Source organism: Martes martes, assembly GCF_963455335.1.
Source record: "Martes martes genome assembly, chromosome: 5".
Taxonomy (NCBI): Eukaryota; Metazoa; Chordata; class Mammalia; order Carnivora; family Mustelidae; genus Martes; species Martes martes.
Window position 1 is genome coordinate 58,678,726 of NC_137892.1, and position 18,633 is coordinate 58,697,358.

Sequence of the window (18,633 nt, forward strand, 5' to 3'; positions counted from 1 at the left end):
TTGCTATCTTCATGAGTCCCATTGCAAAGGTGCGGAAGTAATGCACGTAGCCGGGGAGGCTGCTCATACAGAAAGGATATTTAGAGTTGGTTCTGCTATAGGTAAGAGAAGAGCAGAGAGAGTGACAAGCCAGTAGCTGAGTTTCATCCGAGCTCTGTGTATCTCACTGTTTTCTTTCTTCTGATGGAATTTCTTACTATTAGAGTTGAAGTCTTTCCTAAAATATCTACAGAGTGTATATTTTTAGTTGATTATTTTTTATCCAGAGACAAATAAATCGAATGGATTTCATTTTTCGCATTTGTATTCTCACTCAATGAAAAAGTCTGGGTAAAGTTAGAGGCAAAATTTCATGTTTTAAGACCATTATCAATTATAAGCAGGTTAAAAAAAATGTGATGGAATTCTCATTTGTTAAATGAAGAAGTCTGGACAGTGTGCCTTAGAAATTCAAACATATTGGTCAATAATAAAGACTTTTTAAAATCAGCATTTGTAATTTTATCTATTTAATGTCAACTGAGTAATTTTTATTACAGAACTTACATTTCAAGTGTTATTATTTTATCATATGTTGAAGGTATTCAGCCAGAGAGAGAGCAATGCTGTTTTGGGCTATTGTTTACACCCAAGGAACTCCTAAGGCAATGATGAAAAAATTCAAATGCCTGCCTACAAAGACCAGGCACTTAACCACAGTGAGGGAAGGAGCAAAGAGCTGGAGACTGTAGTCCCCACGGAAGGAGGATGGTGGTTTTGAGCACTCATAAATTTGCACATGGACCAAATGGTAACAGTTCTAATTTTTTTACAAAAGTAAAAAATCCAGATTATTTTATAATATATCCCAATTTTTTTGTTGTTCTTTGTTTTTATTTAACAGAGAGAGAGATCACAAGTAGGCAGAGAGGCAGGCAGAGAGGGGGGCAGGAAGCAGGCTCCCTGCTGAGCAGAGCGATCCCAGGACCCTGAGATCATGACCTGAGCCAAAGGCAGTGGTTTAACCCACTGAGCAACCCAAGTGCCCCAATATATCCCAATTTTTAAATGTCGACAGTTAATTTTTCTTAATGTTCTCCTCATCAGAATAAGCAGGTGGATAGTCTCTTGGACAGCACTTTGTTTTTCTGAGAGATATTGCCAGGTAGGGTTTTTTTTTCTTTCTTTTTTTTTTTTAATATAAATGCTACATTGTTATCTTAGCATGTCGCTTCTAAAGTAAAGACATTACCGAAAATAAACTTTTCAAAGGTACTGGAAGAGTGGAACATTCCAGAGGCAGCAAGAGATGCCATACATGACATCCAGTTCGTGTCTTGAAGTGACGAAGTTTATTCTTCCTGAGTTCACTCGATAACTAAAATGCAGATCAAGTACATTATTAATTAATCATTACCTGTTCCTTTTTTGCAGGTATAGGTGAGATGATAATTGCAGGGAACATCATTCCACTGGCCGTTCTCATGCCAAATGATTACGACACAGTCTTCTCCAGCAGAGAAGAAGCTGTCTGGCTGGTTGGGCCTCCAGTTCTCATATTGCTGTGAAAATGGAGGAAGAACAGAACTAACTACTTGATAGTTAAAAAGTAGCAAATGATAAGACTGACAGAGACACGACATCACAACGGAATTAGAAAGACTCAACTTTGAAACTACCTAACTGAAATTATTTTAATGGTAAAGAAAAAGACTTCTATGCTCCAAGTGGAAAACATCTGTATCTCAGTCTCTCTTCAACAAATATGTAATTTTTTTTCCTTTGACAGTAAGATAGGTCTGAGAAATTTTGTTCTAGTTATCTTAGATGTTTAAATATATAATCAATGCTCGGCTTTAGAAATGTAATCATGTTATTATTATTAGATGTAACAATATTAATGGAAGTGGAAATAGAAGAAAATCCATCACTCGTCACTCTGTTGTGCTTTCTCTCGGGCCTTATGTCCAGGTATAATTTTATGTAGTTGTGATTATAGTGTAATAGGATTTTTATTCTTCCTTTTACATCTTTATCACTATAAAATATGTTTTCTTGCCTTATTTAATGTTATTGTTTTTATCTAACAATGAATTACTAGAATATATTTGGAAAGATAAAGTCAGAGAAGAAAGAACTCTATGTAAGGGTAAGGCAATTGTTTCCAATTCAGGGCATGTCAAAAAACCAACCAAGCAACCAACCAACCAACCAAACAAACAAAAAAGCACAATGGCTACTTTGATGTCTTTTAAAAAGTATAATAAATAGATTAGAGAATATCTATATTTTTTTCTTTCTTCTCAGAAAAACAAATAGCTTTTAAGACCATTAAGTATGGTAAAAACCTTGATCTTTGATAAAATAATTTGTGAGAAGATCTAAAGTTTGAAAGCCTCCAGATTAAGAGACCTTCTACTTTTCCTTCAATCTCTTTGCCTAGCTTTGCTTTAAAATCCTCCTCAATCATGCCAAAATTAAGATAGGAGATAAGAGATTCCTGCTATGTAAAAAAGAATCTTTGGAAAGTAATAAAATTGGAAAGAACCAAGATAAGCTTAATAAAGGTACTGTGGTGTTTTAATTTTTGTTTTGTATTTTTGTGGGTTTTTTGGTTTGTTTGTTTCTACCAAAACACAGAATGAAGGGTGTTTTTATTTTTCTGGTGAAAATCCACAAATTATATGGACTGAAATCCAATTCTAGTAGTCTGAATGGTACCACTGAGTTGGCCTTGGAAAGGATGCCCACAGGACCATACTCGCCAAAGCGTCTTTGACTGACAGGTCGCCCTGCAACCAGGAACTGACATTTGCTCTAAAATGGGTTTCCAATTATTTCTCCATTTTCCTTCTCTTTGCTAACTGACCTCCCTTATCATCCCTCACCCTCCACCTATGTTTGTTTTTGTTTGTTTTTTTGCTACTCTTTTTAAGTAGATAATAGAAAAGAAAGCAGAGAAATAAGTCATATTCAGCCTATTGCTGGTCTATATAACTAAGTGGCCTTTAGCAGATAAATCAAAGCAGGATCAAAATAAAAATTCTTACACTAAATGAAATTAATAAATAAAGGAATAGGAATGCCTTGAAACTAACAAAGATCTGTATTTAATACTTTCTAATGGCCAAAGGTTCCAGAGTTCCTGAGATACTTACAGATTTTGGAGCTCAATAATTTCTAGGTAACTTTCTAATTAACCTCTTACATGAAACAAGTAAAAGTCCTCAAAGGTGGAACATTTTTGAAGATCTCAGTAGAATGTGCAAACTATGCAATGCTCCCTGCTTCCTTGTCCCTACCACACTGCTCATGTCTCTTCCTTGCTTTGTCTTCATAACAACTATTAACTTCTCATGTCCCATATAATTTATGCATTGTATTGTTTTCTCCTTAGTAGAATGTAAGCTCATTGAAGACATGAATTTGGGGGGCGCCTGGGTGGCTCAGTGGGTTAAAGCCTCTGCCTTCGGCTCAGGTCATGATCTCAGGATCCTGGGATTGAGATCCGCATCGGGCTCTCTGCTCAGCGGGGAGCCTGCTTCCTCCTCTCTCTCTCTGCCTGTCTCTCTGCCTACTTGTGATCTCTGTCTGTCAAATAAATAAATAAAAATCTTAAAAAAAAAAAGAGAGATGAATTTGGGGTTCTTCTGTTTACTACTGTATCCTCAGTGCTGGGAATTATGCCTGCACACACCGGTACTGTTTAATAAATAATTTGATATTTAGGAATAATGAACAACAGCGTGTGTTGCCTTCTTCCTTATTCATATCAACTTGTAATTGAAGATGTTGCTTGCTGCTACCAAATGCTGGGTGAGACAGGCAGTACCATTCAGGAAAAAAGTTGGTAATACATATCAAGAGCCTCAAAAAGTTCCAACCCTTAGACCCCCTAATTCCACTTCTAAAATTCTATCCTAAAAAGTAATCAGAGGTGTGAACAATAGTTTATCCAAAATATTATTTATACTAGCAGTAAATGGGTAAAAATCTATAGAGTGAATATGTATTCAATAAACTATGGTCAGACAAGTAATATGTTATATAACCATTAAATTACTTGTCTGTGAAAAATATATAAGGAGACAGAAAATATTAAAAGATGTGTTAAGTTAAAATTAAAAAGCAAAATACTAAAAATACACAATGATCCAAATTTTACACATACTCTCAGATATAGCTGTGTGTATATGTGTGTGTGCACTCATGCACCCATGTGCATGTCTGTGAAAGACCAAAAGGAAATGCAGCAAAATGTGACAAAGTTTATATCTGAGTTATATGAGACAGAGATAATATTTTATTCCATATATTCTTATATATTTTTCATTTCCCTAGAGTGAGCATAAATTATTTTTCAAATCGGTGAAAATGAACATTGTAAAATGATCTATACAGCAATCAGAAAGAACTTGTAAAATTCTTAGCTAAACTTTTTCTGATCTAACCTCAAAAAATATCACTTCAAGTTACCAGTTACTTGACTGCCATGGATTTTGCAGCTGACATTTCCTCCTGATCTGAACAATGACCGTCTCATTTTCACACTGAAGTGAGATTCAGATTCCATGCCACTGAAGTGATTCTCAGGGCTTAAGCTGCCCAGACTCAGACCTCTGGTAAAAGATTTAATTGTTTTTGGTAGGAATTACATTTGGCTTGCAATAGTGATTTAAAACCTGTGTTCTGTGTCATTGCTTGGGCAGAACTGTGGCTTAATGGTGCAGGACCAAACTTTGGGTCTGTGGTTTTTACAAGAATGTCTGATACCCACAGGCATGTCACACTATTACCTCATATCTGATAGCTCCATTGTGCAGATTTATTTTGGCTAGGATGCTTTGATTTTGCTCCATGTTATTGCCTAACTAACTTAGCAAAGGAAACTTCACTTTTCTGAATAACTTTCTTTGTTTCCCCCTGAATTCTTTATAGCTTTATTTTTAATATCACTTGCAGGGGAAAGGGTATAAAAAATAAATCGTTGACTTCAGGTTTAATAATGTATTTTTTTCACTAAAGTTAAATGTTAGATAGAGATCTCTGCTCAGGAAATCAATTCTGAGTTATAAGAATGTAATAGAGCCTCTCTCATATAGGCAGTGTCTTATACATACAGAAACGTAGATTCCTGGAATGAGCAGAGAAAAATACTCCCACTCCCATCTTGATATTTTTTCTCTTCATTTGGAATTCTAAGCAGACATCCTGGGTGATCTCCCCTAAATCAACCCTATTCTAGGGCTGGATGGGCAAACTAAGAATTATTCCAAAAAAGCCAGCATGGTTTGCAGAGAATTCATTTTAATACCATCAACAAAAACCAATGCTGATCAGACCTCTGAATGTCTGTCTGTCTCAGAGACTCATGTGCCCCAACCCAAACCCCAAACTCTCATTGCCTCCCCAAGAAAGCAGAATTAGGTGAAGACTATATCTGAAAAGAGAACCCTAAATTACTTTGCATTTTCATTCTCTTCTACGGCAAAGAAAATCATGGCATAAAACTCAAGTAGTTGATGTAGAAGAAGCCTCCTCAAGGTAGAAAATTTTCTACATGGTCTATAACAAACTTGTATATTATTTTATATCAGTATGAAATTGCTTCATGTTGTCTATTATATGACAAAGCTACTCCTAGAGTTCCAGTTAAATGACTCTTCTCTGTATCTGTAGAAAACAAAAGTGCCAAAAAAGACAACTATTTCAATTAAATTGGATTTAGTAACTTTTCGGTTATTGCTTTCTCTTTCTTTTTCCCCCAAATGGGTTCAAACAAGTCAACTGCCAAAAGCATAAAATGATTCAAAAAATCCTGGCCACAATCCAACAGCAAAGCATGGTTCTCTCACATGAAAATTGTCTCCACAAACCAGAGAACTCATTTTGAATCAGTCCTGATATCAAGAAGAAAAACTCAGAAGAGACTGAAGTTATTCACCAAAATCTATCAAACTTTATATATGTTTAGCTTGCATTGTTCCAAATAATCTGTATTTTACTGTAAAAAATTTGTTTCTGTCTCACATTAACATAAAACCAAAGAATTAACCCGCAGGTCCTCTGGAGCACACAAGAATTCCCTGTCTGCCAAAACTTCCTTCTCAGCAAGTGACCTCAATTCCACAGACCTACAAGGGACCTGACTCATTCTTCTCAAGCAGCACGGCTAAAGAGATATTTTCTCTTCCCAGCGCTTTGCAAGTCTCCAACTTGATTCCATAAACACACTGAGAAGGATAAAGTGTGTGTGTGTTTGGGGGTGGAGGTGGGGTCTCTGCTTTGGAAAGTTATTAGCAATCTACTCAAGTTAGATAGGGTTGACATCCCTTCAAGGTGAATCTCTGGTTATATAGTGTCTAGGAATCCCAACTATCATTCAGAGATATCGGACACACTTTTTATCTTTAAAATACACACCACGTGGCCATGATCAATGGCCCTAAAATCTCAGCAGATAACTGGTATCACAGGCATGAACAAAACAAATTGATGATAAAAATGTAATGAGTCTAAATTGACCTTCTCCATATGTGGAGATGGATAACTGCCTTTTTTTCTGAGGTTAAAAAAACATTATTTCAGAAATATACAAGATTTAGAAATAAACCAGGTCCTTTGCCTTGCTTTAGAAAAGGAGTTTCTTGGGTTCGGCTTTGAGCATGGCTCTCAGTTAAAGAAAAGAAACAAGATATCCAGTATTAATCAGTTACTGCTGGGACAGTCACAACCCAGCTGGTCCTTTACTTGATACATATATAAGCAAATCCATTTAGGAGGAAAAATGCTAACAGCTAGGCGGTGAAAAGGAAAGACCGGAGCAAGGGAGGTTCTTGAAACACAGACTGACTTAGTCTTATCCCTCTGTGCAACATTCCCAATAGTATGCTTGGAAAAAACAAGTTTTAAAAAAAAAAAAAACATCTTTCCAAGAGAGTGTCAATTCAAAAACCAAAGTTTGAAGGTACAAGCTCATTTTCAACCTCTAGTGGAGAAATAATCCCAGAAACATTGAACTCTTATTTTTAATTTTAAATTTAAATCCCTTCTATCAGCATCTTAAAACCAAGAAGTTTTCAAAGCAACTGGTCCTATCAAAACTTCATTGATAATTAACTCTTCTCCATATTTGACCCATTTCAAATTTTTTTCACTGAGTTTTATGATTTCTTAACTTGGACAAATACCTATAAAGAATAATCAGCGGCACTAAGTATTTCTCCTAAAAAGTTAGATACTCTTTAGAATTTCTTGATTTCTTTTCCTCTTTACTAAAAAGAAAGCAGAATTTTCACAGATACTAAATAAAGTTGAAGTTCATCTTTTTGTGAAAACAAATGTGAGATTTACCACTATCAGTCACAAACATAGAAATACAGACACACACAGACGCACACACCCCTACAAATACAGTACTTCTTGGCACTAGAGAAGAATTATCTAGGATAATTAGAAATGCCTCCTATCTCCACAGACCTGTGTGGCAGATAGGTTCCACCATAAATACAATACAGAAGATCCAACATGTTTAAATTGATAGAGGAATAAATAGCAATAGACCTCTTGAGGTGCTAAAATCAAGCTATCTACTAGAAAGACAGAGGTAATTGAAGAATTCTTACACAGTAGTAAACAACTGAGTATGGCTCAAATTTGTACCTGAGAAAGAAGTACAAATTATTTCATATTGTGGATCTTTAGGGTCTCTTGTTATAACTGAAACTGCAAATCTTGAATCTGCAGCCACCAAAGATCTACTCTATCTATTTATATATCAATCTATCATCTATTTATTTATCATCCACCTATCCACATATTTAGCTATAATTCTTCAGCTTAGACAGAGTCACTTTTTATTCTTTAAAATTCACTATAATTTAGATTATCTTAAAAGGCCAATTAAAGCCTCTATGTTTTAGAACTATTATGGATTTTGCCAAGTACACTTAATAAATCATACACATTCCATTGATAAAAACCATTCTTGACATTTGTCCAGTGAAGCTGTCCTGTGACATAATATATTATTGTACTTGTTGGGAAAACTTCCTAAGTCTTCCAGCTATAATTTAGAATCTTTTTCCATGAAGAGTCTAGTCACTGCTTTCTACTTACTCTCCCTCCCCCAAACACTGCTAATTTAATTCACTGTAAAAAGTTTCATAAGAAAACCAAAAAAGTCCTCTAGGTTCACATACCAGTGAAACTGGCCAAGGAAAACTTTCCACTGTGTTCTCTTACTGTGTATAAAGTGAAGATACGGGAAAGACTGGATCCAGTATTTGCCTCAGTTGTTGGGACCTTACTAAGCATGTGACTCCGTGTGTTAGCCTCACAGTGCATTTGAAAAATCATCTAATTTCACATTTAACTCTTAGGTTCACAGTATATTGCAAACCACACTAGAATTTTTGCACTCAAAACTACAGGAACTTAATTCACGGGGAATACTATTTTTAGTAGATCTAAGCGGAGTTCTGGCTATGTGGTTTGAAACACAAAATACAATATGGCCACTAGGTGGTGATCTCTATCCATTATTATATTACGAATTACCAACCAAGTCACTTAACAGAATTTACAAGACCCCCCCCCCATCATGATTATTTCCTTCATGTGGCAAGATTAAAGGGTTATCTGAGGTATGTCCTCTCAGTTTTGTGAGGGAAAGCATGAAGAGAATATTTTGCTTGAAGACAGACCTCAGCTAAATAGGATTTACCCATGAGATTGCATTCTCTTTTGTTATAGGTCATGGCTGCTATAATCTGAATTTTCTATCTGATTGGAAAGTTCATCTACAATAGTTGTTTTTCTCCATTTTGCCTTTTAAAGTTATCAGATTATTTATGTTTACATCAGTGGTGAAACTGCATCAGAAGCAATGCCAAATATATACTCTCCACCTCAAATCCTTATGACAGGGCGGATCATAGACAAATACTTATCTGTGCACGCAAATTAATGTCTGCAGTGTGATTCACATGTTTGTTTTTAGGCAAAAACTTACCCAGACTAGCCACAAAAAGTGGCACCTGGATTCAGAGCTGATTTCTCTGTGCAAAGCCCTGTCATCACCTGGGACTGAGGGTGCCATGGCTGTGCTCTCACAGCTCCAAGTAACACCCAAACACAGGCGATGCCAAGGGGAAACAGATAACCACCAAGTATAACAGCAAACTCCACAAATAGAAAATGCTTTCCCAAGAGGACTGCTTCCCCATTTGAAACATACGCTGATAAGAAACCACCTTTTCACAAAATACAGAACTCAGAATAATCACTCTGGGTTACCCCCAGCCTTTCAGAACAGAGGTCAAATGGTTATCTGCAAGGAAGTTAGGAGGACTACTTATTACAGAAATCAAAACATTTGGTAACTTTAAAATGCCTTTGTCCCCCCCCCCCGCCCCCCCCAGATGGCTGTGGTACACAATAGGCGTTTGTTTCCAGTCTGTGGAGGGTATATTTCACTTTGTTTTATTTAACTCTTGGGGGCAAATGACCTGCCTTTCAGGAGAGATATACCTCTTCTGATCCTGATACTTGCTTAAGGTTACTCTGGCCAGGGTCTACTTTATTTATGTTTTAAGGGAGGTTACGGTTTTCCTGTTGTCTTTCACACCAAAAGGAAAAGAGCAGCTTTGTTTTTAATGGAGAAAGAGACATTTGTTTTGGTGTCATTGCCCTGGGTCAGCAGGCTGGAGTTGGAGCCTACAAACTTAAATATGCTGAAGGGAAGAAAAACTAACTTGGGGTCTCCTGATAGTTGTTAAAGTGCCAATATGCCCATTATTTTGCTAGCTGGCAAGTGTCTGTGCGGGAGAGACAATCTGGCAGCTCTCGAGTCCAGCACTAATCTCGTGTAATAGCGTGAGCTCACTGGCCTGCAAAGCTGTAATTATCAACAGCATTTTCCAAAGGATGTGAGTTCCCCCACTGTGGGAGCACTTGGGTCGGGGGGAGGAGGGCAGACAGAGCCCCAAGGAGCCCTTTGCATTTAGCCCCCATCTCAAATGGTGCTGGTGGGTTCCTTCACCCCAAGTTTGTTTGCAGAGGTCTTCAGTCAGGAAGTGCTAAGGATCCCATCCGCATGCAGTGGGAAACTGCCAAAACCCATTCTACATTTTTGTTTGCCTTTTCCATGAATTGCGCGTTAAAGCAATTAGCAATTAAATGTAAATTTCTGTACGGATTTTAGAGGTTCACAGAGCACTGCTGGAAAAGCCTCCATGAGAAGGAACTACTGCATTGATAATTTTCTGAAGGGTAATCTCGTCAATGATGAAATGATTTTCCAGTGATGGGTAAGTGTTCTTCCAGCTACCTGACCTATCGTTCGCTATCTGCACTCAAGGAAAGGCAAGGCAGAGATGAGGGTTTTGTGTTCCGGAACCACTCTGTGACTTGTTTTATTTTACACGCAGAATCACAAGAACTAGTTCTTGGTTTCCAATCAAGCTGAACTGCAACACAAGTACGAGTTTTTATTAAGAGCTCAGTGGTCTTCTGCAGAACAGAAACAGAATTCTTCCACTCATGAGTAATGTGTTAAAGGATGAGGAAACAGCATATGTTTTCCTTGGCTTTTAGGTTAATATAATGAAGCCTGTGAGGTTTAACATAATTAAATTAATGTTGATATGCAGTGTGACTTGTTCACAGAGAAGTAGCATTGGACTCGGAGCTCAAACCACACCACAGCTGACACACATCCATCTGCAAATAATTTTTCGAAAGTCTTCTAACATTTTCAGGTAGAAAAAGTAAAACTTAAGTTTTTGGTTTGGGGCTTTTGCTTTTCATTGTTTTCTGCCAAATTATGGGCAATCTTTTCAAATGAGCAGAAACATACAAACAAGCTTGGAAAACAGTGGGAATTAGTTCATACTCTTGATTCTCTTTTCAATGTCCAAGACATCTGGGAAAGGGAGGAGGATAGGAACCTTTGTGTTTATAAAAGGGGAATAATGATACAGTCCTGCAGAAGAAAAATAATGGTTTATGGCCTGCGACTTGTTACTCCTTTTCTCTGCCCCTTTTAAGTGTCTCTTCCTGAGTTAAGGGCTATTTCTTTATGGTTTCTACCTTTTTTCAAAGCTGGGTTTTCTCACAATACTTTGTGTGACAGACTGACATGTTTATTTATGAAAAAAGGGACGTCTGTATTTGAAGTCAATCCACAAATCTGGCTCTTCTCATGCATCAACTCTAACCAGGAGGGTAACCCATTGTCCAAATTCCAGGTGTGCAGCTTGCCAGTGCTGAACCATGCTTATCCAAAAAAAAAAAAAAGAAAAGAAAAGCAAAATTCACTTATTTTCCAGAAATAGCTTTCAAGTGGGATATTTTTAAGTGCAAAAGCCTACCAATTAGCCTTTTGTAATCTGTCTCATAACTATCAGGGGGTAAGATGAGTTGGTTAGAGCTAGAAAATAAGATATTTATGGTTCTGTGAATTAGGAACTTGGTTTGAGAACTTGCTGGGTGGAGTGAAACAAGTGCAGAGGAGAGGAAATTTTTGTTTCCTTCAGCAGTATGCTGGAAAGTGAAGGAGGCCAGGACTACTTCCTGGGAAGCTGACAAACCAGCAAGCAGCTTCTTAGGGCAAGGCAGAGTGCCGGCAGAATAGAGATGGCAGAAGGAAATGCGAAAGGGACATAGAAAAAAAAATTTTTTTTTAATGCCTAAGAATAAAGTCAGGGATTTTTTTTTTTTTTTTTCACCAAACAAATCAAACTTTCCAGAAGTTCTTCAATATTTTTAAAAGGGAACTGGATTGTCAGTTCCATTCAATCCTCAACCTCTGGTCAACACTATCTAAGGTGACGTTTTTCTTTGAACTGACCGCTTCTGATCCACTGAAGCATCCAATCCCCAGTGGGGAGGGGTAAGCTTTGATGGTGCTGCAGAAACTCACTAACGAGAAGAGAGAAGGGACCAGATTCTCCCCTTGTGAGAATTTCTTCCTGAGGGTCAGAGAGAGGAGGGAGCAAGACAGTAACAGTTGTCATCCAAGGGCCACAGGTTGATGTTAAACCATTGGCTGCAGAGATCTGTTATAAAAAGTAGTGTCATGAAGGCACCTAATAGTGTCCAGTCCTTAATTGTGCTATCCACAGACACACCATAGTCTATAGTTGAAAAGAAAGTTGTGGAAATGATTTTGCTAGGAAACACATAGACAGGGCAGGATAAATGACTCCATAGTGTTCCTGATGTCTGCCTCTCTCTGTGCTTAAAAGAACAGACTCAGAGAGAAGGTGAATAAATGAAGCTCTGTCCAGCCTCAGGCAACCAATTCATTCTTGCTCAACCAATCTATAATAAAATGATCTGATAACATTCAGGAGTAAGATTTTCTATTGCTTGTTTTTGGATAACAAGGTTTTTTTTTGTTTGTTTTTTGTTTTTTAAGTCATTTTTCTTTAGAAAGTGCAATGACAGAATGTGTGCCTATCTTGAAAAAAAAAAAAATCCTCTTCTAAGTTTTGAGTAATTGTTGGTTTCCTAAAGTATCATGGAAAATCTGTCCTGATATAACTCAAACCCGCAGGGGTGGCAGAGGCTGAAAAGTTTGCTTCCCATTTTTTTCTTCCCAGAGCTTATTGTAAATGTATTCTTGGGACAACCATGGACAAGACTGTCATCATTTCCAGTAGGCACATCTGTTTTCCTTTGGGTTAATAACTTTTGTAAGATGCATTATGCCCAGCTGTATATATCTGTTTGGGGAGAACTTTTTTTTTCTTTTCACCATTTTTGAAATCTCACCTACTATGTTTTAAGTTTTTCGTATTGGTACAACATTAAATAAAATATTTAACTTAGATGAACAAGAATTGTCACAAAGAGAGTCTGCTAAAAGACTTAATTGGCCATTTAATGATTCAAAATGTAACAGTAAGTTGGTTAAGCAAAGTATAAATATTAATTATCATTAAAAAATTATTAAGTATCTATTTTTGTCAACAATTCTGCCAGGTGCCAAAAAAAATAGAGATGAAAGTTACTCCCTGATTCAAAAAGCTCAGTGGTAGGAAGTCAGCCCCACAGGGGATGGTGGTAAGATGGGAAAGGGACACATGGGGCTTCTGGAACACAGTAGAGGAGCTCTTAGTCACACCCAAATGGGTAGTCTTCCGAGACGAAGGAGAGAGTCAGCTAAACATGGCATTTGAACATTAATTAAATAAAATTAGGACAAGAGATAAGAACATTCTAAGCACTAGGGCAAGGCTATGCAAAGAACTTCAGGAGTTAGGTGTCATGGCTCATTCCAGGAACTGTGAATATTTTGAGATGATATAGCTTAGGAAGGCAGGTGGAATTGTTGGGCTGGGTATAGCACACTAATAATCAGAATTTTATATTGAAGGCAAGAGGAAGGTACGCAAAACTTCAAAAAGAGAGTAACAAGAGTTCGTAACACAGGGAGAGGCAGGTCATAGACACTGGAAACCAGATCTGGAGGAAACACTTCAGACTAGTCATTCATTTAACAATTAGGTTGAAGAAAGAACTTAAAAGTCAGCTAAAAGTATAGAAGCTAGATAAGAAGTGTTTGTTTAAGTTCGCCAGCTTTAATGTGTATTTAACTTGGATGGCTTAACTTAGTGTCTTTGAAGACATTACTTGGGTGACAAGTAAAGTAATTCATTATTGAAGTTATTTGTCAGTTTCTAATAAAGCACTTGGGGCATTTCACTGTTAAGAGATCAATAGTCAAGTTAAAGAATAACTCATTAGTAGAAAACCAAGGGACAAATCGAAATGTGACTAGTTATTTGAAAACCAAGTGACAAAATAAAAACTGAAATGTGTTAGGAGAAAAGAACCTTAATGGAAATCACAAGGGTAAGGCTAGAGCCAGTCTCTGCATTGAGTACACTTTTGTGAAACTTATTGGGTAAACACCCCAAATAATAATAAAAAAGGACTTCAAAGATACAACAAAAGCAGGAATATGGCACGTTATCAACACCATATTATATGGGCCAATAATGTGGAGTGGGCCAATCAGAATCTGAAGAACAAGGGCAATTTAGATAACTCGGCCAAATAACATTATTAATTTAGCATAAGCATATAAATTGATTTAGTCTAGCTATACAGCATAATCATGTAAATAGGATATAATCATACTGCAAGTTTACTGGAAGCACAGTTAAATTATTTCAAGAAAAGAAATTATCGAGACTGAAAAACCTAATATAAACTGGTTTGTTTTTACTGAATTGTAGGACCGGATAATAAAAGATGATATATGTTAACTAATAAAGGTTCTTTTGATTTTAATACTGCTCTACCTCCCAAGGAGAATAAGCTCTACTAAATCTTTCAAACAAAAAATGGGGGCAAAGGGGAGAGGGGAGAAATCACTTTAAAACATAAACAAAGTCCTTAAAATTGCACACAGTCAAGGTAACACCATTTCCAAGTGTAAGCAGATACTGCTTTCCCTTGAAGACGTAGAGTTTACTATTAGGGATTTTTTCAAAGGCAAGACACTGGGAGTAAACAGCGAAACAAAGAAGACCTATTTTATTCAAAGCCTGCAAACATATGGAACCTGTTAAGGGGATGGTGGCTGCAGAAAGAACTACAAACGAGTTTAAGAGACACCTAGGCCGTCTCAGAAAGGAAGGGATAGAGGCAGTCGAGGGTGGTTACAAAAGCAGAGTGGGCCAGAGATCAGTCAAATGGGAGGGAGACAGGCTGCTGGGCAGATGGTCTTTTCTGTTCCAAAATGTTCAAAGTTAGGGACACTCCTTAGCACACTTTTATTTGACACAAAGAGGGAATTAAGAAGAAACCAAGGGTCGGTTAGAGTGCTTTCTGGATTTGCTTGTGTCATTTCTTTATACACTTTCCTTGTTTATGTAATTCATCTGCTGCCTTCTTCAAACTGAAGGCTTCCCTTGATGCTCTCTTCATAACCTTTGGGTTTTAATGTAAAAATGTAAACTTATTTAGGGTAAGGTTCACACGAACACGAGGGATGTTATCTTCCTCTGGAAAATTTCCTGGGAAGATCAAGATTTGTGTTTTGCAAAGCGTAATGCTTGCTTCTTTACTAAGGTGAGGACCAGTCTAGACTATGGAAATGGCAATGAAGTTATTTTTTTACAGTATTTTTCACAGTCTATTAAAAATTAATGGACACAGGGAAAAAAAAAATCGTTGGGTTGGCTTGCTTTGGCATAGTGGAATAGTGACATTTGATGAGTGAAGCTCCCCTGAATGGCACCTGGCAGGAGAGACAGGTTCCCTGAGATGTTTTAGAGACCCCTACCCAGCTACCAGCTACAAGCCGATTTCAGTGTCATTAACCAAGCTCATAGGTAGTATAGGGCCTTGTCCCAGACACCATAAGAAAGAAAAAGCAAGCAAGAGAACCACTTCTTTGAAAAGCTGAACTGCTAATGACCAGAATAAACACCTAGAAATATACAAAAATGCCACGAATGAAAACAAATCAATTCTATATAATCAACAACAGATTGGAAGTTGGGGACTTTGTCTAATCAGGACGGTATGTAGCAGGTGACGGACTTTACATGCACTATACCTGGCCAAATGCAGCTATTCCAGGCTCAGGGCAAGGACACACATGGACACCGTGAGATAAGTTGTGGTCGAGGTCTGCAAGGCACAAGTAAGTACCAACCAGAGCCCTACCTGAGTCCTTGGCTTTCTAGTTTCTGTAATATGGTTGTGACCTCACAGGACCTGCACTTTTCAGTGGGCCATGTATAAGGGAAAGTGTGTGGGAGGAAGATCAACAGAGGGTCTTCAGACCAAACAATCCCATAGGAACAAAATATTCTTTCCACAAAAGAAAACTCGACAAATGTCTATACTATGTAAAAACACATCAACAAAATTATAAAAACAGTTTTAACATACAGGGAAAAAAATCCTTTAGTTTTTATGTTCACATATAAATTAAAGTAATAAAAGCAAAATAGTCCATCTTCAGTTAAAATTAATATAGAAGAACTCATGGCCTACCAGCCTATTAATCTAACTGATCAAAATTATTCCCCCTGAAATTATTATTCATTTTAGCCAAATAAAAATAAGCAGATGCAACAACTGCAGATATACCATCCAGTTAGAACAATTATGAAACAAGGAGTATTGATCCAGAGAATGTGGTTCACATATTTTCGTGGGAATGTATTTCATGGACAACCTACCCTCCCTGTTTTTTCTGCATCTTGCCAAATGACCTACATTTGGACCTGAGTGACAACAGTCCAGATTAAAGATAAGGCGTGATGACACAGAGAGGGGAGGCCAGATTTTATTTCAGGGTTGCTAAAGGCAAAATGTAATAAGGGATATCATTTCAAGTCAAGGAGGTGCCAGCCAAAATAAAGCATGGCTTTGGAGACTGGCTTCATCACTTAATAGCCCTGTGACTCTGGGCAAAAATTTCAGCCTAACTGACCTTCCCTTTCTATACCTATAAAACACTTCATACCTCTCTTAGAGGTTATTGTGGGGAATACACGAATGCAAGGTGCTGAGTATAGCAACCGACACAAAGACGAACTGAGCGGTACGTCCATAAGAACACAGAAAAGCTTTATTCAGCAGACAGAGTAGAACATCCAAAAGCAGAAATTCCTTTGGCATCTGAACTTTACATTTTGCCAAACTCATTAAATCCACATGAGTGGCAAGTAATGAATGAAATTTAGGCACCTAAATAAATTCACACAAAGAGCTTAAACATTATTTTCAATTCTTCCTGTTATTTATCTAATTTAGAATTTAATTTATACTTATTGTCCAGCTCAATGGATCCCAACTTGTCTGCATTTTAGAGTCACCTGGAGAACACGTGGAAAATACAGCCAGCCACCAGGGTTTTGTTTTGTTTTGTTTTTACTATTGATAATTTTTAAAAAGCAAAGTGGGGTTTTGCTTTAATGAATTTGAGTTGATGCCTAGGCACTAGTTGTTAAATTATGTTCCCAGGTGATTCTAATGAACAGCCAGTGCCTAGAACCACTAGTATAGAGCTAACCACACTTGAACTATTTTTAAAAAATTATACTCATATGTATTCAGAGTAGTGACTCAAAACAGGTTCAGATGTCCCAAGAATCTTATTTCAGCCAATTCAAGTTTGGGGCCAGTGTTACCATTCTACTCCTTTCTTTAAGAGGCAGAAAAAGCTTAAAATATATAATTAGTCAGCAAAATTTGAATGGAAGAAAATCCACAAGATCATAATTCAGCAATCTTTTTTAAGATGAAAAAAATGAACATCTTGGTTTGGATAAAAATGAACCATGCCCCATAGATTTCCAGTGCAGTTATATAAGAGGGAAAGGTAGACTTTTTTTTCAAGGCCTTTTCTCTTACATTTATTCTTTCCCTTTCTTTTTAAGCCATAAAAAGCAAAGATAACCATCTGAAAGATAAACCTGAGGCAATTCTGCTACCGATGTGGTTTTCCAGTTCAATGGACTCTGATACACTCCTCTTTCAAAGAGAGTCACAGTGACTCTATTCTAACACTCATCTATCTTACTGAGTGACCCTGAGCAAGTCACTTAATAGGTCTCAATCAAATACACCCCCTGTAAAATGCAATCAGCACATGCTACCAAGTTCCCAGAATTGGTATCATTTTTCATGAGCAACTTACCAGTGTGCTGCCATCAGTCCAACGGAAGTCATGTTCAAACATCTTGTCATTGAGGCCTATCCACTGATAGTCATGGCCCACGCCTAAGAGAAGGGAAACAACAGATATTTTTACTACCTTTCCCATATATGGATGAAATGTATCAAAATTATTTTCAGAGTGAATCATGCATCCTCTTTTCTGGCTGGATTTTTATTTAGTTGCTCATAAAAATCTCTCATAGTCTAGCTATCTTTTGTTCTTTTGCCCAATGTGCTTTAAACTGAAAAGCTAATTCACAAACATTGAGAAACATTAAAATATCAGACATAAGAAAATAATTTCCCTAGCAGTTTACTATAATTAAATATTTTTCCTTCCTTACTCATGATAAAAACTTTCCATTTTTTTTTAAATTAAGCTATGCCATTGGCAAAAATTCAGTGACCCAATAAAATGTGACAGATCATTCCCATGCTAGCCTCACTTTGGAAGCCACATGTTTCTTCTTAAAGCATTTTAAACAGTGAATACCTAGACCAGACAGTTCTACAAAATTGCCTTCAAAAATAATTAATTTCATCATGAGATGAGTCACTGACAAGAAAACCATGCAAGAAAGTTAATTGAGCCTCCATACAGATTGCTACCTAACAACCAAACTTCTGAAAGGCAGCAGGCATTATGAGAACATATTTAATAGGGCATTGAACAAAGCTTCATATCAAAAAAACTTCTACATATTTGCTACATAAAAGCTAGCTGCCCTCCTCTTTGCTATAGTTTAATAAGTTATTCAGCAGGGCTTGTAGTAAGTTTCATTAGCTTTCATTCTCCATTTGTTCATGTTCTTAATATGAAACCCACTTTCTATGGCCTAAAATCATTAGCAGCATGGATAAGAACCAATTTTATGCAGAGGGTAGGATTAGGGTGCTATTGACAATTCAATTTTAATTAGTGGGATAAAAAGAAATGAAAGCGATTTTCTCTTTAACTCTGGACAA

At 37.0% G+C, this 18,633-nt stretch overlaps 1 protein-coding gene across 2 annotated transcripts in view; it reads right to left on the reverse strand.

Moving 5' to 3' along the window:
- The window catches only part of VCAN (versican), a gene marked incomplete at its 5' end in the record, with an annotated part of 97,951 nt that overhangs the window by 8,251 nt on the left and 71,067 nt on the right, over positions 1-18,633 (reverse strand). For both annotated transcript variants that reach the window (XM_080805047.1, XM_080805046.1), the window contains 2 exons: positions 1,397-1,541; positions 17,648-17,730. In XM_080805047.1, coding sequence (XP_080661173.1) covers positions 1,397-1,541; positions 17,648-17,730 — 228 coding nt within the window. The remainder of the gene's footprint in view (positions 1-1,396; positions 1,542-17,647; positions 17,731-18,633) is intronic.